The sequence below is a fragment of the Poromitra crassiceps genome, assembly GCF_964638095.1.
Source record: "Poromitra crassiceps genome assembly, chromosome: 4".
Taxonomy (NCBI): domain Eukaryota; kingdom Metazoa; phylum Chordata; class Actinopteri; order Beryciformes; family Melamphaidae; genus Poromitra; species Poromitra crassiceps.
In genome coordinates, this window is record NC_139626.1 from 57334799 (window position 1) to 57362692 (window position 27894).

Sequence of the window (27894 nt, forward strand, 5' to 3'; positions counted from 1 at the left end):
GACAGACCATAATTGGTCACTACAGTTAAACAGTCCCTCCAGGAAAAAATTGCGATCGCAATAATTAATAATGAAAATTCAACCAATCTCTTTCATTTGCAGAGACTTGCAATTTTTTAAAAATTCCAGAGATTTCTCAGCAAAAACTGTCCCAACTTGCATTTTGCCAGTTCCCACAATTTTACCGAAAATCAAAAGCCATTGCAAAATCAAGCATTTTTGATCGCAACAAATCGCACCAAAAGACATCCTGGAGGGACTTGCTCAATGCCTGACATGTAAAGATAGAACTTGTGAAGCACTGTGACACTCCTCTTTAAGGTGCTTCAGAAGTCAAGTTTAAAACACCAAGACAAACCTGAAGACGACACAATAACAAGCACAACTGATTCCAATGTCTGCACATGTTTATTACAGCGTAGAAATGGAAATGTGATTCCCAATAGTAACCAAAGCTGTCATTTCAAATCCAATGTAAGTTTCAACAATCCATATAGAACTTAAATGCATAGACATCATTATGGGAGAAAAACAAAAATCATTTTCCAATGTTACAGGAAACATTCTGTACAAATTCCCAGCAAAAATTCCCAGCAAAAATTCCCAGCAAAAATGAGAATAAAAAGGAGGGGAAAAAATCATAACATAGTTCCAAAACAAAAAGCAGCGATATAAAAAAGGGACAAATAAATAAGAGTGAGTGAGGAGCTAGCGTCCGGGGCTGACGTTAAGGTAGTCCTGCACGTTAAGGTAGTCCTGCACGTTAAGGTAGTCCTGCAGCCAGGATGCTGCCCAGCAGCGTACGATCCTTCAGGGCATTTTCCACCTCCCTCTCCTCAATCTTCAGGAACACCTGAACACAGACACACAGTCAGTTAGCCTGAGCACAGACACACAGTCAGTTAGCCTGAGCACAGACACACAGTCAGTTAGCCTGAACACAGACACACAGTCAGTTAGCCTGAGCAGTCTGGAATATGGAATATCTTTGAATAATCTATGATTTAGCTGCTAAATTGTCAAATACCGTCATCTGCTCGCTACCCAGGCACTTATGTATGTACTTAACCCAACTAACTTAACCTAACTAACTATATGGTGTGCACAACACTGTCAGCCTAAACTCCGGCTGACACCCCAAAAACCTACAATCCGCTACAGAAAAATGTATATTGTTTGTTTATTAACTGGCCCCTCGCTTTCTATCATTTCACGAAAGTGGCAAAGCAAGTTGAGTATCCCTGACCTATAGGGAGACATTTAGTTTGTCATTGTAAACCCACAGCACAGTAATGATGACATGTTCTTCATAGATCTAGCCTTTTAATTTTGCTCTTAAGCTTTCTCAAAGTACACCAAATTCATGCATTTTACTTTAAAATGTTTAAAAAAATTATATATATATATATATATATATATATATATATATATATATATATATATATATGTCTCCTCCCTAGCAGTGACCTGGTTGAGCACACTTGCTGAAGGTACCTTGGTGAGACGAGCCTCTTTGGCCTTCTTCAGAGCCAAGATGCCCCGGCTCTCCAGCAGGCCGCACAGCGACAGACACTCGCCCTGCCCCACGCCGCCCACCTGCCTCTGGACGCACAGGCGCACGTACACCTCATGGAGCTGGAGGAGACAAGTCACAATGGAAGCAGGCGTTAAAAACGGACGTACCCACCCACATTTTTCATAGGAGAGCACACGTATCCCATTTAACAATAAATACCTCTGCTTCTTCTGGTAGGTTTTAGATCAAAAACTGTATTACGGTGCTTTCTCACTGGCACCCCGGTACCGTTCCCGAGCACACTTGTCCCCAAATTGACCCCCGTTTCGGAACGTTTGACGAGTGTGAAACGTTGCGTTCCGTTCTGCGCCCGGGCGCGCGACGCGGGGAACCGTGACAGGATCCACTTGAAAGGGTGGTCTGGGGAGCGCTTTGGCGTGCCCGGGCACGGAGTGTGAAAGCCAACCGTTCCGAACCACATAGACAACACACGGGTGAGGATAAACTCCAGGCATAGTTGATGATGCAAGTGCACTCTGTTCCGTTTCCGAGCGCGGAGGAAATGCTGTAATGTGAAAGCTGACCAGCGGGGGAGAGGGGAGGGGGGGGGCAGTCGTTCCCGAGTGCGGAACGGAACGAAAGCAATCGTTCAGTGAGAAAGTGGCCTGACTTTTCCTTCCTGCAAAAATAAATAACTCATAACTAATAATCAAACTTCAACATTACCAACAGATACATTATTGTCATTTCATGCTGTAAATGTTGGCTGGTCATGACAACAGTGATCCGTTAACTCGAACAAACTTCTTCAGTCCAATTCCACCCCCACACACACACACAGAGAAAATGAGAATCACGATTTTCTTTCTCTGAATTGAGAGCACGATTCTGATTTTTTTCTGCGTTTATTGCACTCATTTACGTGATATGAAAAACAATACAAAAACATTTTAATTACCGTAAATTCCGGACTATAAGCCGCGGCTTTTTTCCCGTTTTTTGCCCCCTGCGGCTTATATAACGGTGCGTCTTATCTATGGATTTTTTCCAAAAAAAAAAAAAAATCTCTCTTTTTTAGCACTCTTTCTAACTATAAATCCACTTCTGTTTTAATTTCCTCTCTTGCCCTCTTTTAACAACATAACATAACATAACATAACACAACACAGGTAAGCAGAAAGAAAAAGACGAAGCAATCACGCCATGAATGAGGAAATGACTCACCTGCTGGAGGCTGGAGATACACGCTTGGGCTAAACTTTTACTCCGTGAAACACTATCGATTAAGTCCGACATCGCTCAGAGGTTTTGAGCAGCTTGAAAACAAGTTTGAAAACGTGCAGAAGTCCATCCACTCACTCACTAAAGAAACTAAGGCAACCGTGAACAGAGTTTATAATGCGGAAAAGCGCATCCGCGCACTGGAGGACAAAAACAACACAGTGAGTCCGAAAATGGATAAAATGCAAAATCGAAACCCTGCACACGCAGGTTGATGACTTAATCAGCAGGAGTAAAATAAATAACATTCGCCTGATCAATGTAAAAGAGGAGCTGAGATTGGTGACATGGACGCTTTTGTGGCAAAATCCTGTGTTACATCCTGGACCTGAAGGAAGGCGAGAAACCACCAGAGGTGGACAGGGCACACCGGGCGCCTCGGCCACGTCCAGACCCCGGCCTGCCACCGAGGGCCATCTTCATCTGCCTACTCCGCTGGCCCGACCGTCAACTCATCCTCCAGGCTGCGGGGAAGAAGCCCCTCAGGACCTCTCCGCGTTGGTGCAACAGAAACGCGCAACATACAACAGCATCATCGAGTCAATGGATATCGCTTTGGCGTACTGTACCCAGCGAGACTCGTCATAACCAGACCGGACTATCTTTAGCACTCTTTCTAACTATAAATCCACTTCTGTTTTAATTTCCTCTCTTGCCCTCTTTTCACCACACCGCGGACACTGTGTGCCCAGCGGCGGAACAAGAGCTCAAAGTGAAACTGCCGAATATCTTTTGAGTTGGACTGGTCAATAGTACTGACTGTGAGTAACTAAAATAAAAAAATAAAAAACGGAATTCTCTCTTCTTTAGCACTCTTTCTAACTATAAATCCACTTCTGTTTTAATTTCCTCTCTTGCCCTCTTTTCACCACACCGCGGACACTGTGTGCACTGTAAAAAAAACAAAAAATACCACAATGTGTGATTTTGTCTGGGGATTAGTGACCTGACTTTTGTTTTGTTGAAATGTTAATAAATGGGAGCTTCCCCAAACAGCCATCTGTTTCCCGACAATCCCCTCTGTGCACGAAGCCTTACATATGGTAATTAAACATCAAAACACCCGCGGCTTATAGACCGGTGCGGCTTATAGAAGAAAAAAATAGTCACCTTTGAAGGTGCGGCTTATAGACCGGTGCGTCTTATAGTCCGGAATTTACGGTAATTATTGGCATCATCATCTAGCCCACTTTTATTATTTCATTTCATTACTGAAACATATTGATGTAAATAAATTAGGGCTGTGGCGATTCACTTATCTCCCGATTCGATACTATCATGATTCTTGGGTGCCGATTCGATTTATATTGCGATTCTTAAGTATTGCGATTCTACGATTATTGCGATTCGATATTACGATTTATTGCGATTTGTTTCTTTTTTTCTTTTTTCAGTTTGTTTGCTTTTTTACACTAGATTAGAACATGGGAAAAGTTGAATCATACACTAGAGACTGTATATTATATCATGAGTAGGGCTGGGCGATATGGTTAAAAACAGGGGCTGACTGGGATCATAATTCAGGTTTGAAGCCAGATTTGGGCCGTTTGAAGTCCAATTTTACAATGAGATGCACCCACTTTAACCCTGAAGTGCAATTATTACTTCAGACTAACTAATAAAGTAATAAAACTACTAGTAAACCAGTAGGCGGTGCCTGGCCTGCTGTTCAGTGAGTGGCCTGACTGCAAGCACCCAATTTTTTTTTTTTTTTTTTGCGATTATCCCCTAAAATAAATGATTAATATTTTTGCTGTTATTATTATTATGATCATCATCATCATCATCATACTAATTTCGCTAAATGGCATAGTTAAGGAGGAGGTCAAGCTAATTTATGGTAGGGCCTTGACACTTTTGATCAGTTCATCCTTGAGTCCAAGTGGACGTTTGAGACAAATTCGAAGAAATTCCATCAAGACATTCCTGAGATATCGCGTTAATACGCTTGAAAATGGCATTCGAGAGGTCACAGTGACCTTGACCTTTGACCACCAAAATGGAATCAGTTCATCCTTGCGTCCAAGTCGATGTTTGAGCCAAATCAGAAGAAATTATATCAAGCTGTTCTTGAGATATTGCGTTGGAACTGGAACTCATACTGTATCTAATTGAATGCCTGTCTAACTGGGACTGGTAAATTGATGTAAATTCCCTGCACATTAATGCCTATTTAACTTAGCCTGTAAATTTAATGTACATTCAATGTAAACTCTTATCTAACTGACTGTAAATTCATGTAAATCCACTGCCTATTTAACATATATTTAACTCAGTCTGTAAATCTCATGTAAATCCAACATAAATTCATATTTATCATCCACAGAACACTTCACCACTCATGTACATATTGTATATATTGACTCGATTTGATTTGATTGCACTTGCAACCTTGCGATTGCCGTTAGTTATCTTCCTACTTCTTATCCCTGTATATTGATGTAACCGCTACGCTGCATACAGACACTAAGACAAATTCCTCGTATGTAACTTGCATACTGTGGCAATAAAAGTGATTCTGATTAACGAACTTGAGAATGGCGTTCGTGAGGTCACAGTGACCTTGAAGTTTGACCACGAAAATCTAATCAGTTCATCCTAGAGTCCAAGTCGATGTTTGAGGCAAATTTGATGAAACTCCGTCAAGGCATTCCTGAGATATCGCGCTAACAAGCTTGGAAATGGCGTTCGAGAGGTCAGTGACCTTGACCTTTGACCACCAAAATCTAATCGGTTCATCCTTGAGTCCAAGTGGATGTTTGAGGCAAATATGATGAAATTCCGTCAAGGCATTCCTGAGATATCGCGTTAACAAGCTTGAAAATGGCGTTCAGGGTGATGTTCAGCCCCGAACATACAGCACAACATTTCAATCTAAACAGAAACGGTGATGCGTTGAAACATGACGACGTTCAACCTGGAAAACATAGCAAAATGTTTTCAGATTTATTGTGGCTTGAACACACCCCAGGAGAATCATTTGGATGTCCAGTCAGAATTTTTCAAAATAAAAGCTTTCATTCAAACTCAGTACAATACACAAATGGAAATAATAGACACAGAATCCGTGTATGTTGTGTTCTTTCGTTTTTCCGTTTCAAAACCAAATCGGAAAAACCAAATAACGGTTTCGTTTTTTTCTTTTTCCGTTTTAAAACAAAAACGGAAAAACGGAAAATCAAAAAACGAAAAAACAGGAGGTTTTTCTGTTTTAAAACTAAACGGGAAAAGGGGAAAATCAAGATGTGTTTTGTTGTTTTGTTTCTGTGATATTTTGATATTTTTGGAAACCCCCGTGAATGCTGGGAAAACGAGGAGAGGAGAGGAGGCGCATGCGCGACATTTCCGCGGAAGTTTCAGTCTCAGAAAACAGGAAGAGAGGAGTTGTATGGTCTGAAGTTTGCTTGTTACGTTTTGACAACTTATTGCAGTTATGGCCGCACTTAAACCTTATCATAACTTGATCCACGAACTGTTTGACAGTGGACAAACATACTCCGAGATCAGTGCCGCTCTGCAGCGTTTTGGTGCTCCGCGCTGCTCAGGTTAGTAACGTTATTTCGTTATTTTTTATGTTGTTTGTCGTTTTTATGTTGTCCTCTCCATGTGGCCATGCTTTCAAACTTATATCAGCTAAAACAGATGTTTAGGTAACGTTACATTAACGTTAGCTTGCAAGCTAACGTTAGCTTTCAGCTGTTATATTTGAGGCAAACCTGCCGCTCATGTTGTGGTGTTGTACAGTATAACGTAGCGACTAGCTAGGTTGTCTGTCTGACCGTCTGCCTGTCTCTTTGTCTGTCAATCTGTCTCACTGTCTGTCTACCTGACTGTCAGTCAGCAGATAGACAGACAGTGAGACAGACAGTCAGTAGCCTACATCAGTCAGTGACTAACTGACTTTCTGACTGTCTGCACGACTGTCTGTCTCACTGTCTACCTGACTGTCTGTCTACCTGACTGACTGTCAGTCAGCGTCTCTCTGACTGACTGTGTGTTTCGCCTGTCTACCTCACTGACTGATGTCTGTCTGCCACTGACTGTCTGCCTGACTGTCACACTGGATGTTATGTAATTTAGTGTATAGCTTTCCATTGTTGCTTTGAATTTGACATTAGGCCAGCCATGACAATAGAGGCCTCTTTTAGGTCTGTGACCTCTGACCCCTTTTGTTTTTGCCCATAGTCTTCTGCACGGCCCAGCGACAGTCTTCATCACCAGTGTCAGGCCCAGTCTCCTGAAAGGTTCCACCTGTGTCATTGGGGCCATCGTCCAGGGTTGCTCCACCCTTCGGCCCAGCCTCCTGGACACCCTCTACACCTGCCTGTTCGTCGCTGCCCAGGCCACATCACCTGCTCACTTCCTCCATGGGGCGACTACTTAATTTGAACTATACATCAACTGACACTTAACTAGACCAGCTTGTGATTTGTGTATCTGTTTCAAATAAATGTACCATTTGAAGCGGCAGCTGTTCAAAAACCCAAGCTAAACGTCCTGGACTCAATCTCAGAGAATCTTTCACATCACTTCTCACCATTGCCAGTTACACACGTCATTAGTACCCACAATCAGGATTGAATTACCCCACCTCAATCTATGCCCCACCTTCATCCTTTGCAGTGTTCCTTTAAAGGTTCTGTTAATCTATTTTTTATCATGTGTTCTATTGATCACACTCAATAGAACACACTCTAGGCCGTGTCAGGTCACTCCACCCTGTCCACCCTTTTGGTCATCGGTCAATTGATTATTATACAAAAGGTAGTTCTGGCAGGAGCAATTTGAATAGATGATGCAGAGTTCGGATAAGACAAGACAGTTTGGTCTTTTTTAATTTATTTTTATTTAAAAGGTTTACATTTCCTAATATGTATTATTGCCGCATGTATATGCTTGTTCAAAATATGCATTGCCACATGTATTAGATATGTTTGTTCAAAGTAAATTACAAATACTATTTGAATATGTGTCAATTGTTTAAACAGACAAAATGGATACTAAATTTGATTTTGAACACAGCTGATTATTGATTTGCTGAATTAAAAAAATATAGGTGAGGCAATTGTATTTATACAGCACCAAATCATACACTTAAGATCCTTTACAAATAAAGCAGGTGAAGACCAAACTCTCCAGGCAATTAAGGTATGGATGGATATCAGCTACAGATAAAATTGTGCTAAATGATAGCTACTGTAATATGGTCTACAAAGGTCCAATGCCCACCCTTTCCCCTCAAGTATTTAGAATTGACTACAAATGCAGTCAGTACATTTTAGTAGACATGATGATATGCCAAACAGCTTTAATGGTCAAAAGTTGACACTGCATGATGTAAAATACTTGAATAAAGATTCTGGAGTCAGAGGTTGGTCTCAGATGAATATATTATAGCTTGCAAGCGGAGGAATACAGAGTATAGCTTAAGGCTGGTACAATATCACTCATTCTCTAGATCAGTGATACTCAACCCGAGGCTCTAGAGCCACATGCGGCTACTTAAAATAAATAAATACAAATCTAATAAAATAATGGGAGGAAAGGGACTTGGATTGTGGCTCTTTCAAAGCTTTGTTTTTGTACACACAGAGGCACCAGCAAATCTGTCATATCTTGATTGATTGATTGATTTATTTTGGTGACATGTCAACAAAGATACAGGGTACAGACAATCACCAAGGATAAAAACACAATAAAGCCTGGCTATTTCAAGCACTGGCTTGTTTCCATTGCGGTCCTCATATCTCTCTCTACAATGCAGACAGTTATGGAGTTCTGGACAAAATTACATAATAACAATGTTCTCAGATTTGTGTGTGAGAGTCCCCCCCAATCAAATGGGTCAGTGGCCCTAATTTGGGGACTAAATTATGGTATGGTTTTATTTGGTGATTAAAAAGGGCACATCTTGCCAACACACTAACATAGAAGAGAAATTTAAAATAAAAGAATCGCTGAGGATGAAAACACAATAAAGCCCAAAGGCTTATTCCATTGTGGTCCTCATAGGGGTCCTTGAAAGCAAAAGGGTCAGAACCACTGGTCTATCACATAGCCACCTTTATGTAAGAGTGTGAATTGACCTGCTGGTCATTTTTTTAAGCTACAGTACTTGGCACTAGCTACTTGTCTATGGTCCATGTTTGACATAGCCCTGCCTGTAAGAGTAGAACGACTTTTTGGTAAAAGAAAAAAAAATACAATTTTATATGTAGACTGTTAAACCAAGAAGTTGATATGCTGATAGTCCTCTCAGCTTTTATTTGTAGATATTTGCTGGTTGGTAGTCTAAGTCTAAACTTTAGACTAATAATATTGCATGTATGTAGAGGCATGGATGTTAGCTGGTACAAAGATGTATGAAATATATCAGCTTAGACCCTGGTTGCAAGTATAACCATTTATAAAAGGCAGGATGAAGGTGGTAGCCTGGGTAAACCCAGCCATCAACGTGACGTCACAGGCTATGCCTGTAGTGTACATTTCTTCGGTGCTGATAGTATGATAGATGATAGAGGTCATGTGGAGGCTGGGTTTACCCAGGCTATGAAGGTGGGGTAATCAAATCCTGATCGTGGGCACTAATGAGGTGAGTGAGAGGTGATGGTGTGAAAGATTCTGGGAGATTGAGTCCAGGATGTTGAGGTATAGTTCAAATTAAGTAGTCGCCCCATGCAGGAAGTGAGCAGGTGATGTGGCCTGGGCAGCGACGAACAGGCACAACAGGTGTAGAGGGTGTCCAGGAGGCTGGGCCGAAGGGTGGAGCAACCCTGGACGATGGCCCGGACACCAATGACACAGGCGGAACCTTTCAGGAGACTGGGCCTGACACTGGTGATGAAGACTGTGGCTGCGCCGTGCAGAAGACTATGGGCAAAAACAAAAGGGGTCAGAGGTCACAGACCTAAAAGAGGCCTCTATTGTCATGGCTGGCCTAATGTCAAATTCAAAGCAACAATGGAAAGCTATACACTAAATTACATAACATCCAGTGTGACAGTCAGGCAGACAGTCAGTGGCAGACAGACATCAGTCAGTGAGGTAGACAGGCGAAACACACAGTCAGTCAGAGAGACGCTGAGTGACAGTCAGTCAGGTAGACAGACAGACAGACATACAGTCAGGTAGACAGTGAGACAGTCAGGTAGACAGTCAGTCAGGTAGACAGACAGTCAGGTAGACAGTGAGACAGACAGTCGTGCAGACAGAGTCAGAAAGTCAGTTAGTCACTGACTGATGTAGGCTACTGACTGTCTGTCTCACTGTCTGTCTATCTGCTGACTGACAGTCAGGTAGACAGACAGTGAGACAGATTGACAGACAAAGAGACATGCAGACGGTCAGACAGACAAGCTAGCTAGTCGCTACGTTATACTGTACAACACCACAACATGAGCGGCAGGTTTGCCTCAAACAGCTGAAAGCTAACGTTAGCTTGCAAGCTAACGTTAATGTAACGTTACCTAAACATCTGTTTTAGCTGATATAAGTTTGAAAGCATGGCCACATGGAGAGGACAACATAAAAACGACAAACAACATAAAAAATAACGAAATAACGTTACTAACCTGAGCAGCGCGGAGCACCAAAACGCTGCAGAGCGGCACTGATCTCGGAGTATGTTTGTCCACTTTCAAACAGTTCGTGGATCAAGTTATGATAAGGTTCAAGTGCGGTCATAACTGCAATAAGTTGTCAAAAAGTAACAAGCAAACTTCAGACCATACTCCTCTCTTCCTGTTTTCTGAGACTCAAACTTCCGCGGAAATGTCACGCATCCTCCTCTCCTCTCCTCGTTTTCCCAGCATTCACGGGGGTTTCCAAAAATATCCAAATATCACAGAAACAAAACAAAACAAATAAAACTTGATTTTCCCCTTTTCCCGTTTAGTTTTAAAACAGAAAACCCTCCTGTTTTTTCGTTTTTGGATTTTCCGTTTTTCCGTTTTGGTTTCAAAACGGAAAAAGAAAAAAACGAAACCGTTATTTGGTTTTTCCGATTTGGTTTTGAAACGGAAAAACGAAAGAACACAACATACACGGATTACACAGGGGCTTTAATTTTGGTATTTTTCACATTTCATATCTGGCTCCAATTGACGGAAATCCGTCCGTAGTGACCGAGAACTTTAATCTAGGGATGTCGAAAATCATAATTTTTCTTGACCGACAACCGACACTCATTAGCCGACAACTGTCGGTTAACCGAGAAGATTAAAATGCGCTATTTTACTGTCTGTGCCCCATTAAACCTTAGGCCTACCAAATGCTTGATTTTTTTTTCAGTAGAAAGCGTTTATTTTTACATCTACAAGCAGAAAAAAACACATTAACAAAACGAGAAGACAAGTTAAATCCTCCAGCCATCTAAACAAAAACATTCCTCGGATAGGCTATGAGGAGCTGCACGCATTTGCAGAAGGGGGAAATACGGAGGGAAAAAACCCATACTCACGCTCACAATTCTTAAATGAATTCGTAAATAGTCTAATAAAACCAGCAGAAACTAATTTTAAAAGCTCAGAACGAAACGTGTCGCTAATTGAACGAATTTCCACTTTGAATAGCACATCAAGACACCGCCCCAAGCCTTCACGCTGCAGGGCGCACTGACGAAGCGCTTATTGCTCTCTCCTCCTTCTGACATTCTCACTAATTCAACAGTGGTTTACCTGCTTTTGAGATGTGCAAAAAAATAGTTTGCTTCTCTCTCCACGCTTCTCCCTCTCTCTCTTTATCTGCGACGAGGGCTGTATGCTCTCTGTGTGTCCGGCTGCACGACATGACGAGTGCAGCAAGTCCGCACGCTGACAGCTGTCAGCATTGCGGGACTCGGGAGGATGAACAAATGAGGTAGGCTGTCCAAACTTTTTACCGATCTAATATGAGATGCAGAGAAATAATTATATATTAATAGCCGATGTGTTTAGAAGAGCATTCTCACTCTTGCTGTAATCGTTGTGGGATTATTACACCTGAGAGACAGACAGACCCGGAGAGAACTCAATTTACGGTAAAAGTGTGGATTCCTCAGTGAATCGATGTGGAAGACGCAGCTTGTTTTGAAACGCGTCATTGAAAGTAACCTCATGGTCTCATGACAGTGGCTGAAACACAGAAGGAGCATGACTGACTGGCTCGCTGTAGTCTGACTCTGCACAGGGCAGGGCGTCTTCTCCCGTCTGGTCAAAGCAGAGGGGAGGCGGGGGTGTGGCGCATGTGTGGAGCTGAGTTTATCACAGAGCACATCTCGCACGCGGGGGGAGAGGCGGACAGTGGCAGTGCACACTGCTTTTCCATTTGGAAAAGCCTTTCTCTAAATGAATGTTGTTCTGGCAGTGGCAGGAGCTTTTAATTCCTATATAATGCTGCTACAGTAACTACTTAGGCTACGTTAACATTGTTGCTTACCGCGAAGGAGGGAAAAAAAACACCATATTGGCAACACGTTGTATGCCAATTTAATATGCAAATTAACCGTTTGACCGACATGCTTAACCGACCAATGACGTTGTCGGCGGTTAACCGGTTAACGGTTAACCGTCGACATCCCTACTTTAATCCCTGTATATAAACTTCACATCCATGTCTTTATTATTTAGTCCGTGTGTCGGTTAGCTGGGGCAGCAGTTACTTCAAGCTAGATTTGAAATAGTAAACTTTGTATTTTACAAGCAACAACAAAAAGTTAAACTATGTAACCCTTTCATTAAACCTAACTTACCCCACCCCCCCCCTGATTTTCTTTTAAATACCATTTATCCCCCATTAGTGCTAATTTTAATTTATTTATCCTGGTTGCTGCTCCACCCTCTGCCGATCTGGGAAGAGCCGAAACTGGCTCCATGCTTCCTCCGAGACATGGGCAGTTAGCCAGCCGCTCCTTTTCACCTGACAGGGGAAGCTTCACCGATCACGTTCATGTGGGGAGGATCACGTTATTCCAACGAGTGCCCCTCCCTCCGAACAGGCGCCCCGAACGACCAGAGGAGGCACCACTTCAGCGACCAGGATATTGCATGTTTTTGGTGTGGGGTTCCTACATGAAGGAAACACCCAGGGGGCACGGGGAGAACATGCAAACTCCACACAGAAAGGCCCTTTTTGACGACCCCACCCGGGCGGTGGGCACTCGAGGACATGCGGACGGGCACGAACTGAGAGAACTGGACTGAACTATAGGCTAAATAACTTTTATTCTACCCGTTTTGGTTGAATGTAATCTTTGAAAATCGAACTGGTGGTGTGGTTGAGTTTTTTGTTTCATTCTACTGCCCTGCAACTAATTATTATTATTTGTGTTGTAAAGAATAGCCATGCTTATCTGTATTCTGAATGCATGTATCCTTTGTGAGGTTTGACAACATTTTAACTGGTTTAACTGCTACATAAATAAATGGCCAGGTTGTCATTTTATATAAACTATCAATTGAATTTACAGAAAATATGCTCTATCGTGATGTATATCGTTATCGGGATATGAAATGACCTATATCGGGATATGAGATTTTGGTCATATCGCCCAGCCCCAGGTGGGAATCGAACGCAAGACCTTCTAGCTGTGAGGCGACAACCTAACATTTCTAACATCTAAATGTATGTAAATGTAGATCTAAATGTAGCTGGATCTTTGCGATGTCCGTGCGGCCTCTCGCTCACCTTGCCCAGGCCCACCTCCTTGCTCTTCCCGTTGCGGACGAGCAGCAGCAGGCAGCAGACCAGCAGTTTCTGCTGCAGAGGGAAGCTCTCTCCCTCGCCGGCCGGAGACGCCATGCGCTCACCGTACACCTCCGACAGCACGCGCGCCACCTGGGGAACGCTCACGCGCGACACTGCACGCACGCACGCGAGGACAGAGAAGTGCTACGGTTAGTGTTTACGACCGTTAAGTCAGAACCCGCTCCAGAATGTGTCAACGCTTCAGTAGCAGGGAAGTCGGGTCATTCATTCAGCATAAATGACAGAACGTTGAGTGGCGGAGAAACCTGGGCTCGTCCTCACCTTTAGTTTGTGCTGTGGCATTCTTCCTCTCATCAGACTCCACCATCTCAACTGCTCTCCTGCGGAGGAGAAGAAACACACATTCGGTCAGTCATGAAAGACACAGCAAAACACTGGATGGATAAGTCGTACCCGCTCAACAGGCACAGGTGACTTTTCGTGACGTAATTTGCCCCGGAAGTAAGTGCCCAAGCGTCCATTTTCTCCGTAGACATTTGAGATAAATCCAAAATACGTGTTTTAAGGCTTATATTTGGATCTATGGAGAAACTGGACGCGGAACTTACTTACTTAACTCATTGAATGCCATGGACGTCCTTCGACGTCCAATTAAATAGTGACGTAGAATGCCACGGACGTCCTTCGACGTCCAATGCGTTTTTTGACGGTGGGACGTCGATCAAAGCCTTCCGCAGCTCCTGTACAACTATAGTAGCTATTGGAGGTGTATAACCTATTTTACGGACTCATTAGGTGGCGACAGTGCTTGCTCGGTGCAGTCCAGATTAGAGACAGGTCCGAGAAACAGCCTAAAAGCCGTGGATCAAAGACAACCCGATGCATGCTCCCAGAGCCATTTGCTCTGTCGCGGGAGCTGACATTGGCTCCGAACAGGAGTCAATCCGCGCTCACAACTGAGCCCCTCTGTCCCTGTCTGTCTGTCTGTCTGTCTGTATAGTTTCTCCACCCGATTAGCAGACAGGAAAGCAGCCCCTGACGCCAAACCATTCAGCAATCCGGGTTGGCTCTTCCCAGCTGTGGCGCTGAGAGCCGACAGCAGCACACAAACGCAGCACTCCGAAAATATAATGGTTGCGTGAGGCTGTGTGCAGTGTGGGGAGGAGTTTACGGGGGGAGGGGGGGAGGGGGGTGGTGCACGCAGGGCATCACACAACAACTACGTCACTACATCAGAAAATATTATCTTCAGACTCAGTGAATGTGCTTGAAATGCTGCATTTCACAAAAGGCGGATTATCTCAGCTAATAATTTGAAAAGCCTGAAAACGCTGAAAACAACCTATCTTCTCCGGCTCATAACTAAAGAACGGAAAATGGTATCAATAAACTTTTTTTTGCTGATGATACAATAGAGCCAGCTCGTTCTTGTGCGTGTTCGGTGTTTACATAGTAATATCACACAATATTCTGTGGGCCTCGAGAAATCACTGAAAACGCTCTGAAAACTCTGGCACTGGGAGCATCCGTTCTCCAAAAGTGGCTGGCACTGAATGAGTTAATATAAGTCATGTTGAAAAGTTATGCGATGTGCAATGCTGCTTATCCTATAGGAGTACAGCAGGGATGCGGTATTTTTGTAGGCTTAACCAGAAATCGCCGCCATGTTGGTTCTTCAGTGGAAAAGTCTATGGGGTTTTAGAATGGGGATTTCACTTAAATGCGTCAAATAAGATCTGTGGTTAACAAGAATTTAAAAGAGCGCAAATTTGGGTTCAGCAGCAGGATAATCGTCACAAACGTTAATCACTTTTCACGCCTTTTGAAGCGTTTTCTAAAAATTGTGTAAAAAAAACGCATTTACGTTTCAAAAAGTCATAAAATCATGTTTGTGAAGATTATCCTGCTGAACCCAAATGACAGTTCCCATAAACTTTTGTTAACAACAGACCTTATTTGATGCATTTAAGCGAGATCCCCCATGTTAAATCCCCATAGACTTTTCCACTGAAGAACCCAAGTGCTCCTCATTCCTGCGGTGTTCTATTGCCTAGGTGTCTGTAAGTCACGTTCTGCGTCTCAAACTTCCGGTCCGAAGGCCCCCATACCACGCGGCCTGGGCCCAGGCTGTTACATAGTTTTAGGTCTGGCTGTTACATAGCTTTAGGTCTGGCTGTTACATAGCTTTAGGTCTGGCTGTTACATAGCTTTAGGTCTGGCTGTTGCATAGCTTTAGGTCTGGCTGTTACGTGGTTTCATAAAGAAGAAAAGCGCTCCGGAACGAAGTAAAATGCCATGGAAGCAAGCAACAGACAGACCTTTTCTGGAAGCGCACACAGGAGCAGAAGTGAAACAACAGGCTACCGCAGTTAGCATGCTACCTGGCTGAAAGGAGAGCAAACCGTGGACTACAGCCCAATAGGGGTGTCACGGTACACAAAAGTCACGGTACGGTATGTACCTCGGTTTTGGGGTCACGGTTCGGTACGAATACGGTACGGTACGAAAACGGGGGGAAAAGCAACAAATCCCAAATTCCGTTTTTCTCTCCCTTTTAATTTTTCTGAATTCTGCTTTTTACGCTAATTTTACCATCAGAAATAGTGTCTAATAAGTGGGAATGAATAAATGTTTTACTCTAGAGCAGTGATTTCCATGCGCCTCCCTCTCAGAGGTCTGTATTCCAGCTGTTTGACAGGGCAAAGGCATTTCCCCCCACTTTAAATCTTTATTGTACACTAAACAGAGCGCATGTGTGGAATAGCCTAATACTCCCACCAACCCCTGCCCCTGTTGTATTTGTTTTATGTAGCATTTGCTATCGATGCGTTTGATTTAAGCACTAATTTGGAATCCTATCTAAAAGCGGCCACTAGGCGGCAGTATTTCTTTAGTCAACGTCAAAATACCTACATGTTCAGTCGAAGAATAAAACGGCAGAAGAAGAACAATGCAAGCCTGTTACTAGCCTGTTAACGTGTCGGTCATCTAGTGGATTATTGGAACATGACAAGGAGTCATCCCCTCTTCCTCACCGCATTTGCTTGTCATCCCACGCGATGTAAGTTGCTTGTTTACAAGTTAACAGTGTTATGTAACGTTTAGCCGCTTCTTCTGGCGTTTAATTCAATTAAATTCAATGGCGGTTAAACAGCGTTTAGCCGCTTCTGGATTTGACGTATTCGTCATGTCGTTTCACGTACCGTGAAACCACGTACCGTGACGCCCGTACCGTGAACTCACGGGACAAATACATGTACCGTGACACCCACAGCCCAATATACCAGCATGTGTCCTAAATACATTGTATTTACACGTCTTCCTGTGACTCAAAAACCTAGTCTGACTCATAATGGGAGTCAAACTAGGTTTGAGCAGGTGAGTCAGACTAGTTTGAGCAGGTAAAACGGCCGGCGTTTTGAACAGGAAGTCGCGATACAATGGGTCAAGTGCATAAGGCGAATAGACCCCATGTACTGTGTGGAGAAGTGTACCTGCAAATATCCAGAGCTTTCCTGGCATCGCCCGACACTGCAGACACTTTCCTGGCACAAAACTGCACAGCAGAGGCGTCCAGGATCCCCTCGTCAGACGTCTGGCAGGAGGGGGAAAAAAACAAACTAATCAGAACTGGGAGACTTTCGGCAGCAGTGTGAACGTAGCCTACGAGTCCACCGCTTTCAACAATCAAAATTGATTCTCTGATTTTTTTAAATCGATTTTTATTTTAATCCTTTGATATCGATTTATATGTTTTTTATTTTTTTATTATTATTTTTTTTTTTAACTCATTGAGTGCCAAGGACGAGTATGTTCATCAATTCGTTTAGTAACGTAGAGTGCCAAGGACGAGTATGTTCGTCAATTGCGTTTTTTGACGGTGGGACGTGAAACAAAGCCAGATCCATCTCCTGTGAAAGTATGGTGGATGTTGAATGTGTAAAAGCTATTTTACGGACCCATTAGGTGGCGACAGTGCTCTCCAGATTAGAGAAAGGCGAGGAAAAAAGAGAGAAGAAGTCGTTATGGAAACGGCATCGGTATGCATCGATATGCATGAAGCATAACGTTAGCTGTGCCTGTGAACAGCAGTCAATCTGCTGCCACAATTGAGCCCCTCCGTCTCCGCTGCGATAGCCCCTCCATATGATTTAGTTGCCGACACCAGCGTCTTTCTAAAAAGTTACATTATTCTCAGCTGGGAGCCGGCGACAGGCTGTGAAAAAGCGGGGTGCAGCGCACTTTTCAGTGCAGAGCAAACGCACAGCAAACGCAGAGCCACCAGACACTCCCACGGAGGAGGAGGAGGGGGGTGGGGCACGCAGGGCACTACAGCATACAACCATTGACAGTAAACACAGACCCAGACAGCAGGCTCGATGCACAGAGACAGGCAAACAAGCTAGAATATCTGATGCCCACCAGCAGTAAATCAAGACCAGCAAGAAGGTGTAGGGTCTGCGCACGCAGGGGCCAGCGCTGCTGGTTGCAGCTAAAAAATATTATTTGGCCAAACAAAATTCCTTTGTTTTCACTGTTTTATTGAAGGAAATTATTTTTGAGGTGTCATTACATCAGAAAATATTAGCTTCAGAGTCAATGATGTGCTTGAAATGCTTCCTTTCACAAAAGGCTGAATATCTCAGATTCTAAATTGAAACGTGTGTTTTTGCTGAAATCAACCTATCTTCTCCGGCTGATAACTAAAGAACGGAAAATGATATCAATAAACTTTTTTTTGCAGATGATAGAAGAGAGTCTCATCGTTCTTTGTGCGTGTTCGGTGTTTACATAGTAATATCACACAATATTCTGTGGGCCTCGAGAAATCACTGAAAACGCTCTGAAACTCTGGCACTGGGAGCGTCCGTTCTCCAAAAGTGGCTGGCACTCAATGAGTTAATAAACAGGCTAAAATATTATGCTGTGTGTGGTAGTTGAAACATAGTTTCAAGTTGACGTTTATTTGTTTGTAGTTGAAACAAAAACAAATACTGTAGGCTACATAAATGGAAATGTTTGATCATTAATATCTACTTTTAGAAATGATATAGGCTGAAATCAAATCACTGTGCATAATTGTGAAAGTGTCTTTATTGACAGATGAAAAGGCTGTTATTTACCCTTTGTCACCATTGACAAAAACCATTCAAATTGACAACCGGTCCGCAACTTTTCCCCCCCATGTATCTACTTGGCACAATAAAGGTTGGGAAGCCCTGTGTTACATAACTGGACAGTCATGTAATTCAGGTTACAGCTCAAAAAACACGTTTTGGTATCACTAACCAAATCGATATTGAAATTAATCGAATCGGAATCGAATCAAAACGAACCTAATCGGGATTAATCGATTTGCAAACCTTGTGAATCGGAATCGAATCGATTCTTGAAATTTGAAACCAATACCCCGCTCTACATACGACCGGATTGACAACAGACTTTCTCCCACACCAATCCGATTGAAGCTTGTCTCTTCTTATTTGTGCTCGTCGTCGAGACCAGCAAACTAACCTGTGCGAGTCGGTCCTGTACGATGGCCGAGAGCTCCTGGCGGCTGTAGGGGGGGAAATGTAACAGCAGGGGGCGACAACGAGGCCGGGCCTGCAGCCGGGGCAGGATGCGGTCCGTCAGGTCCAGAGCATTGGCGATACCTGCAGCAACAAGAACAACAGGACCGGTCCATTTACACTCGCGTGGAGGGGGGAAAAATAAAACGCTTCATTTACATACACACAGCGGCTCTCACCGATCAGACAGAGGCGGGACTTGGGCAGGTAGGGCCACTCGAAGATGGTGTACAGGACGTCCTGGGCTTTGCTGTCCAGCTGGTCCATCTCATCCAGGACAAGCAGCCTGAGCAGGAAGGCTGGAGTTAGAAACACGCAGCTCTGGCTAACGACGAGCGCCGCACATTTTGGACTGGTGTTCGATACAGAGCTGTCGACTACTAGCAGGGTGTTGGGACACATCAGTCTCACAAGCTCACGTCTGCTAAATCCTGTTCAATCGTCATTAAATCGTCCAAAGGAAGCTTTCAAATAACTACGCCGTCACGTCGCTCACACTGCTCTACTCAATTCCTCAACTGTAAAATTGTCGGTTTTCATCAATTTACACCACAATCAGTGGAGGAAATGTAAAACATATTTTGGGGACAACTTTTGCCTCACTGTCTAAAAACTGGGGGCATTTTCAAAAAAAATTGGGGGCACTTTAAAAAAATAGGAATTAGTGCATAAAGTTGCTGAAGCGTAGTGTAAACAACAGCGCTGTTTTGTGCGAGTGCGTTCTTCATCGTCGTCTTGTGGCAACCAGCTTGCAGGTGCCGAGTGTGTGTTAAGAGATGATGGAAATTAAATGAATTGAATGAAAATAAAATTATCAAAATATTGCGGGCCATCCCCCCCCTCCCCCCCTCGGATCATGGTTTTTAGGGGCATTCTGAGATTTCTTGGGGGCATTTCTGCCATTGCCCCTGGCTAAAATCCTACACTGACCACAATGAGTCAGTGGGCCCCTCCCTCCCCATGTCACTCACACTGTGGGCCCCTCCCCCTCCCTGTGTCACTCACACAGTAAGCCCCCCCCTCAACGTGTCACTCACACAGTAAGCCCCTCCCGCAACGTGTCACTCACAGTAAGCTCCTCCCTCAACGTGTCACACAGTAAGCCTCCCCTCCCCGTGTCACTCACACAGTAAGCCCCTCCCCCTCCATGTCACTCACACAGTAAGCCCCTCCCTCAATGTGTCACTCACACAGTAAGCCCCTCCCCCTCCGTGTCACTCACACAGTGGGTCCCGGGCTGGTCAGCAGCCTCTGCAGTGAGCTGCTGCTGTGGCCTCCGGCCGCTCCCAGTCTGTGGGCCAGCAGGGGGAAGATGGCCTGGGAGCTCCGCAGGCTCATACAGTTCACCAGCACAGTCTGCACCGCCTGCAGCTCCGCCTGGAGGAGAGGAGATGAGAACACACTACTGTAGACTGGAGACCACAGACTCCATTCTTTGTACCTAGTAGAAACATTGGCATCAATGATAGAACTCAAACCATTAAATCGATAGTTGTCAACTATTAAATTAACCCATGCAGCATTTGCGTGTATATCCCTCATTTGTGTGTGTATCCCTTTAAGACCGCGTACCGCGGTACGCAGTCTCAAAGGGATACACACACAAATGCTGCATCAGGTATTAGGGATGTCACAATATATCGTCCCACAATATATCGCGATATCAAAACGTGACAATATGTATCGTCGAGATGAAATCTCATATCGCGAGAAAAAGAAGCTGAACATGGTGACACTGATCTGCATCTGATTGCATGCTCGCTCTCCTTTTCATTGCTTTGTTTGAGCAGACGAGAGACGTTACAGACACGGAGGATGAAAATGGTGAAATGACTCAAATTAGCATGGAGAATGCCCCCTCAACTTACACATCGATTCGCAAAAAAATATCGTTAAAATATCGTATCGTTATCGTGAACCCAATATCATGTATCGTATCGTGAACTGAGTGTATCGTGACACCCCTATCAGGTATCAATGGGTTAATCGCTACCTAATGTGTCTTGATAGTTGATGAATCAATTGGAGTACATTTTCGGGGAAGGGGTAATTCAAAATAGAAATGTCAGATTCCAGCTTGTTAAAATGCAAATATTTTCTGGTTTCTTTACTCCTCTATGACAGCAAACTGAACTTCTTTGCGTCGTGGACAACACAAGACATCTGAGGACGTCATCTTCACTGATCAACATTTTCTCACCGTTTGACATTTCATAGATCAAAGAAATAACTAATCAAGAAAATTATCGACAGATGAATCGACAATGAAAATAATCGTTTGTTGCAGCCCTAGTCAATAATCAGGGTTCATACAGTTTTTGACCAATGATTTTCCATAATATTTAAATAATAATGCGAATTTAACCCCCCACATTTTTTTTCTATATACTCCACGTTACAGCAGTTTTCTTGTGCCCTCCTGCACACACGCAGCAAAACGCTTGCTGTCAGCCCTCTGAGCTGTCTTACCCTCATCTCGTGCAGCACACAGGTGAGGCAGGCTGTCTTACCTTCATCTCGTGCAGCACACAGGTGAGGCAGGCTGTCTTACCTTCATCTCGTGCAGCACACAGGTGAGGCAGGCTGTCTTACCTTCATCTCGTGCAGCACACAGGTGAGGCAGGCTGTCTTACCTTCATCTCGTGCAGCACACAGGTGAGGCAGGCTGTCTTACCCTCATCTCGTGCAGCACACAGGTGAGGCAGGCTGTCTTACCCTCATCTCGTGCAGCACACAGGTGAGGCAGGCCGTCTTACCCTCATCTCGTGCAGCACACAGGTGAGGCAGGCTGTCTTACCCTCATCTCGTGCAGCACACAGGTGAGGCAGGCTGTCTTACCTTCATCTCGTGCAGCACACAGGTGAGGCAGGCTGTCTTACCTTCATCTCGTGCAGCACACAGGTGAGGCAGGCCGTCTTGCCGGTGCCGGGGGCTCCGGAGACGTACAGGCTGGCCGGGAGGCCCTGCAGCACCTTGTCCTCCAGGAAGGAGCGGATGGAGGCTCGCTCCGCCTCCCTGGACAGCAGACGCTCTGGGACGGCCGTGTGGAGCGCCCGCTTCACGCTCTGGAACCTCGACTCTGTCGGGGAAGGGGGGAGAACAGCGCCGTCAGCTGGTGGGACTGAGCTACTGCACGCTGCCGGCCTGGGACTTCCAGCTGAAGCACGACGATTTTCGATTTTCAGACGGCAGCCCGTCTTTGTCACACAACACACTACAACAACATGCATGCGGCCACTACACACACTCATGCTGATGGTGGCCGGTGAAATATGTCCTCTGCATTTGACCCATCCTGGCTTGTCCTTTCCTCCGGGGGGCAGGCCAGGAGCAGTGGTCGCTTTCTCGTACAGCGCCCGGGGACCAACTTCGGATGTTGTCGTCACTGGTCGGATGACGATGACGATCTGATCTTCTGCATGTTTTTAGTGGGGGGGTTATATACGGAGGAACCCCCCTGGGGGAGCACGGGGAGAACATGCAAACTCCACACAGACAGAAAGGCCCTTACGACGAGATACCCCACCTAGGCAGTAGGCACTGAAGATATGGGGGGGAACACAACCACAGCGCCCACAGTGTCCCAGGCGAGAATCGAACTCAGGACCTTCTGACTGTGAGGCGACAGCTCTACCACTGATCCACCGTGCCCCCGCAGTGTCTGCTCTCGCTCTGGATGAGTGTCAAATTTAATGTAGCCGCCTAAAATACGTCGCATATTTATATAGCACTTTTTTTTTTTTATAGTTAGGAAGCGCTTTTTTTTGTCAGAAATTATTTTTTGTGCCAAAAACGACAACAACAAAATATTCTATCACAAACACGTGTCTAAAAGTGAGTTTCAAGAAGTGACTTAAAAGATGAGTGAATGAAAGCATGTCAGAGCCCTGATCTACCGTGTGATCCACTAGGGCTGGGCAATATAATCGATGCGGCAATATATCGCGATATTTTATTTCCTGATACTGTATCGATACTTGGACGCCAAGTATCGCGATATAAAAAATAAAAATAAATAAAAAAAAGATTTGCAGGCCATGCCATGCCTCTGCATCTGGTGATTCCCACCCCTAATCGATATTTCCCATATCGATGCGTTCAGTAACACTCAACACTCAGTAGTTTTTTGACTAAATTTGTCCACTAACTTATCGGTATAAAGTGAGGTACGTATTATCACACTACCTGGGTGGTACACAGTGTGTTGTATCTTTAGCTCTATTATTTAATTTGGAGGAAATTCTGTAGAATATCGCAATATGTATCGCATCGCAATATATCGTGATACAATCGTATCGTGACCCAAGTATCGTGATACGTATCGTGAGATCCTTGCCCAATACCCAGCCCTATGATCCACCGTGTGTGATCTAAATTTCAACGAGAGCAAACACAGAAGAATCATTCTGGCCAGACTGAGGGAGATTGGCGTAAGACTAAGTTGGGTAAAATGTATTGACAGCCAAGAGTTCCCACACATTTTCACAATTACAAAAAAAAAAAAAAATCCATACTTTTTCCAGACCTCAAAATTTGTTTTGAAGATTTTGTCTGGACGTCCAATATGATTCATGCCACTGCTAAATAGGTCCCGTCACTGTATAGATGAAGATGCTTCTTCACAGTCATAAATAGCAGCATGCCTATGCGAGATGATTGGCAGGGTTCCTACACAAAAGCCAAAAGGTCTTACTTACTTTCTGCAAAGAGGCGAACGGCCGGCGACTTTTCGTCCGGGCTGTGACGGGCAGGACTTGTGCCGAGCGCGTCCTGCCGCCGCCGTCGCCGCGGGGAGGGAGGGAGGAGCTGCGGGGAGGGAGGGAGGAGCCGCGGGGAGGGAGGGAGGAGCTGCCTCGCCGGGGGCGGGGCCAAGCCTCGGCGGGACACGAGCGGCGAGTTCTCATCGTCAAAGGCCAGTTTTCGCGGCGAGGTCAGCTTGCTCTGTTTGGGGGGCGAGCCCAGCGGGTCGCCACCAAGGTTGCTGACATTGTTGTTGTTTTCGCCTGAGGAGACAAAACACAGAATCACTCAACATAACAAGTACAATAAAGGCAGAGGAATTCGTTCGGTGACATTGGTGTAAAAAAGAAGAAAAGCTTGTTGGAATTAGGGATGTTCATCAATTATCGAAAATCGATAATTGATAGTTAAGGATTGGAATCGATCCTGTGGCATTTGGATAGATTTTTTAATTATTAAAAAAAAAATTGGGACTAGGTTTGGGTGGAATTCGTTCCTCCTCGCCCCACTCCATTGCACAGCCGACTAACGTGAGGTGGAGCTTCATATAGTCTCTAGTTTTCTGGCTGGGCACGGGCCTTTGTGCCAACAAAACTGTTTTAAACATGGGAAATTCACACCGGCATGCGCCGGGGACAGCAGTGTTGGAGAGGAGACACATTGAAATAAAGAGTTCATTGAGGAGAACACGTTGTATTTCGTATTTTCTGCCATAGGTATTCATTTTGTAAAAAAAAAAAAAAAAAAAAAAAATTGAAAATATTGAAAATTTTCTAAGTATTAATATGATCGATAATCGATAATTGATCGTTAATTTTCATCGATTATGGAAATTTTTCAAAATGAACATCCCTAGTTGGAATACTGGAAATCGATCGGTCACCGACTACGTTTACAACGACAGCAATATTCCCATATAAACCTGATTAAGGCAATGCTCTGCATAACACATGGCTATGTAAACAGATTGTTTCAATGACCTTAACCCATTGATACCTGATGCAGCATTTGCGTGTATATCCCTCGTTTGTGTGTGTATCCCTTTAAGACCGAAGTCTTAAAGGGGATACACACCTCACAAATGCTGCATCAGGTATCAATGGGTTAACCCTGAATAAGGTCATAGTCAGACTGAGCAATAGTCGAATTAAGACGTGGAGTATTCCGATCTTAGTGGCATTATATCGAAGTGTATTGTAGACATGTAAAGACCTTTAGGGGCCCTTTACACGAGGACAGTTTCTGGAAGAAACGACACAATAGCGTTTCCTTCACACCTTCTCCCCGTTTACATGAGCGCTGTTGAATTTTTAAAACGCTGTAATGTACATGCCAGGTCGCTAGGTGGCAGTGTGATCACCTTATTCTTTGCCCATACAAGGACGCTTCTGCATGACGTCATTTCGTAATCGTTTTTCCGGTTTTAAACACGGAAGTAGAGTACGCCTACCGCAGTCATTTAGACTTGACAAAAAGCCGTTTTCAAGCTAAAAATAACCCCCAGACTGTTTTAAAGTTTTAATATTTGTCGGGTGAGAATGTAACATAATATGTGACCAGTTTATCAGAATAACTCCTATTGGAAATCTTTAATGAGCAGCCGAGGACCAGGAGCGCCGACTGTGATCTGTCAAACCCTACTGTTGTTAGGCTCCTGGCAGTGAGAAAACACCGTCGACGTGCTTTTGTAACGAACGTTAAATGCCGACCGGGTACAGCCATCGGCTCCTCGCAGCAGTAACGTTATGAACGTGTAACTGAAGTTGGCCGCAGTGTAGCTTAATTCTGAATGACGCCAAACTTCATTCATACTGACGTTTTATTTTGAAAATGGTTGCCAACTCGCGCACGGCTATGGCGCAATCGCGTGCGCAGGCACGTCAGAGTTCCTGAAATGAGCCGTCTCAAAGCGATTACATGGAGCCCTCAGCGGGGAGCGTCATCAAGAGTTTCACTCTGGAAGGTGGTTTCAAAATGTGTCGACTCGTTTCCTAAGCCCAACTTCGCCATCGCCGTCTAAAAGGGAGGCACTAACGATACAATAATTCCCCGTCACCATAGAAAACCGTCCTCGTGTAAAGTGCCCCTTAATCACACTGCGATGCCCTATGGGAGTTTTTCGCAGCATTTTGCAACACGTACAGCAGTCAAACTGCTTGACGTCACATGCTGCATGCTCTAGCTTCCAGCGAGGGTTGTGCAACTTGTTTACAAAAGAAAAAAAGATGGCTGCCACCAAGGGTAAAAAAAAAAAAAAAAGTGACCACACATCTTGTCCCCGACACGGTCGAAAGACAAATTCAGGAGGGAAACTCCCGACGTCGGGACATCATGTTGGGCGACGTCTTCCGTCACTAAACAGTCTGTACTGTAGCATGTCAACAGGAATATGAATGAAATATTCTATAAGCAACTCATGTAAAACACCCTAATCCAAATTATTTTGACAAGATTTTTTTAAATCTGGTCTTATTCGGAATACGGTCAACAGGCAGATTGTTGCTGTCCATGTAAAAACGTACTCACCGTTATAAATCACCTTTTTGTGTTATAGCAACCCAAATCTTACCTGTACGCTTACGAGGGCTGAGGGGCAACCTGGGTGAGAGGCTCGGCGAGAGGGGGGTGGCGGATGGGCCAGTGGGGTGTCTGGGGGAGAGGGGGGTGGGCTGGGCTGCAGGGCGCCTGGGGGAGAGGAGGGTGGGCTGCGCATCAAGACGTCTGGGGGAGAGGGGGGTGGGCTGGGCTGCAGGGCGCCTGGGGGAGAGGAGGGTGGGCTGCGCATCAAGACGTCTGGGGGAGAGGGGGGTGGGCTGGGCATCAAGACGTCTGGGCGAGAGGGGGGTGGGCTGGGCTGCAGGGCGCCTGGGGGAGAGGAGGGTGGTTTGGGCTGCAGGGCGCCTGGTGGAGAGAGGTCCGATCCGGATAGGGGATGGGACCGGGTGCTGGGGTTTGGGGTCCGCGGGCTCCTCCAGCTGGGGGCTTTTGGAGCGGGAGGCCGCCCTGCAGGACTTGCGCCGGGGGAACTGCAGCGTGGGCTGGGCCGGGCCCCTGGAGCGCGTGCTGGGCATATTCTGTTCAACCTGAGACATGCAAGATAGACAACGTGTTGGTACCAAGAAGAAACTAATATGAACAGAAATGACGTCTCTCTTTAGATGAACAGACCAGCTTGATAATATCCTAGCACAGTGGTTCCCAGCGTGGGGTTCCAGGACCCCCCAGAGTTTCATGGGGTTGTTGTTAAGCTAAACCATTGTTTAATTACGATAAGTTCAAACAAAAATAATGACTATTTCTCTTGTAGGTAGGCCACAGAGATATTTTGCTAGTTAGATTTTGTTTTATTTGACAAACATCGCGATTATTCAGCATTCACTTTAATAGCCACTGTCTGATAGTAAATTCAGATTACAAACGAGAAATTTGACTTATGCAAAAACACACGATGCTGTATTATTATAGGCTACAGAAATTATAACGTGCAAAATACAAAATATACAACCAAAATTCTAGGTTGACGCGAATTCTGCATTGCTTCACAGCTGATTAAAACGGTTCTCTGTTAGCTCACACAGCCATCTTGTAACGTTAATAAATAAAGGCGATTATAATGAAATGACAGCTGCGGCTGTGTGCATGCCTCCAGATCGGTAATTTGGTGGTAAATGCATGTGGCGTCATAACGTACTCCTGTAAACTTTATGGCCAGATGGGACAACAATGGGACATGTTGTTGATTGGCGCCAAGCGCGGACGGAGTCCGCATACAAACACTCCACTGTCGCCATTTAATATGACTTTGCATTCATGTGAAACACACGCTGTAACGTTAAATACGAGAATCACTCTGACAAACTAACGCAAACCAGAATGTGAAATAAAAAGAGGATCTAATGACGACACATAGTTAGTGAAGATTATCTGAGCGGCTCGTGGTCTAAACTAAACACCAAACGAACACCCGCCCGGAGTCAAACTCTGTTCCAAACACGCCACACTAAAGAGTTTAAATCCTGCCGTAAAAACGAAGCTTTACCTCCTTTACAAACTCGAAAGAAACGGTCTCTGCGTGTGTCTTCTGTCCAGGCTCTCTTCTCTTCC

General features: G+C 44.7%; 1 protein-coding gene across 1 annotated transcript; it reads right to left on the reverse strand.

Moving 5' to 3' along the window:
- Positions 1 to 412: 412 nt before the first annotated feature.
- cdc6 (cell division cycle 6 homolog) lies at positions 413 to 27894 on the reverse strand. Its single transcript, XM_083635987.1, has 12 exons — positions 27830 to 27894; positions 26360 to 26873; positions 23748 to 24053; positions 21930 to 22129; positions 20273 to 20427; positions 19230 to 19336; positions 18995 to 19134; positions 16975 to 17075; positions 13802 to 13860; positions 13460 to 13632; positions 1495 to 1635; positions 413 to 853 (listed from the first exon to the last, which is right to left on the reverse strand). Exons 2-12 carry the CDS (start codon positions 26859 to 26861, stop codon positions 764 to 766), a joined length of 1974 nt encoding a protein of 657 aa, XP_083492113.1. The 5' UTR covers positions 26862 to 26873; positions 27830 to 27894; the 3' UTR covers positions 413 to 763.

What these genes read in the sequence shown, in the direction of transcription:
- cdc6 (XM_083635987.1), bottom strand. Translation starts at nt 26,861, where the DNA reads ATGCCCAGCACGCGCTCCAGGGGCCCGGCCCAGCCCACGCTGCAGTTC. An exon ending in CGTTCGCCTCTTTGCAGAAA is followed by an intron (nt 22,130 to 23,747) that starts GTAAGTAAGACC and finishes CTTCCCCGACAG; the next exon opens with AGTCGAGGTTCCAGAGCGTG. An exon ending in TACAGGACCGACTCGCACAG is followed by an intron (nt 17,076 to 18,994) that starts GTTAGTTTGCTG and finishes CCCTCCTGCCAG; the next exon opens with ACGTCTGACGAGGGGATCCT.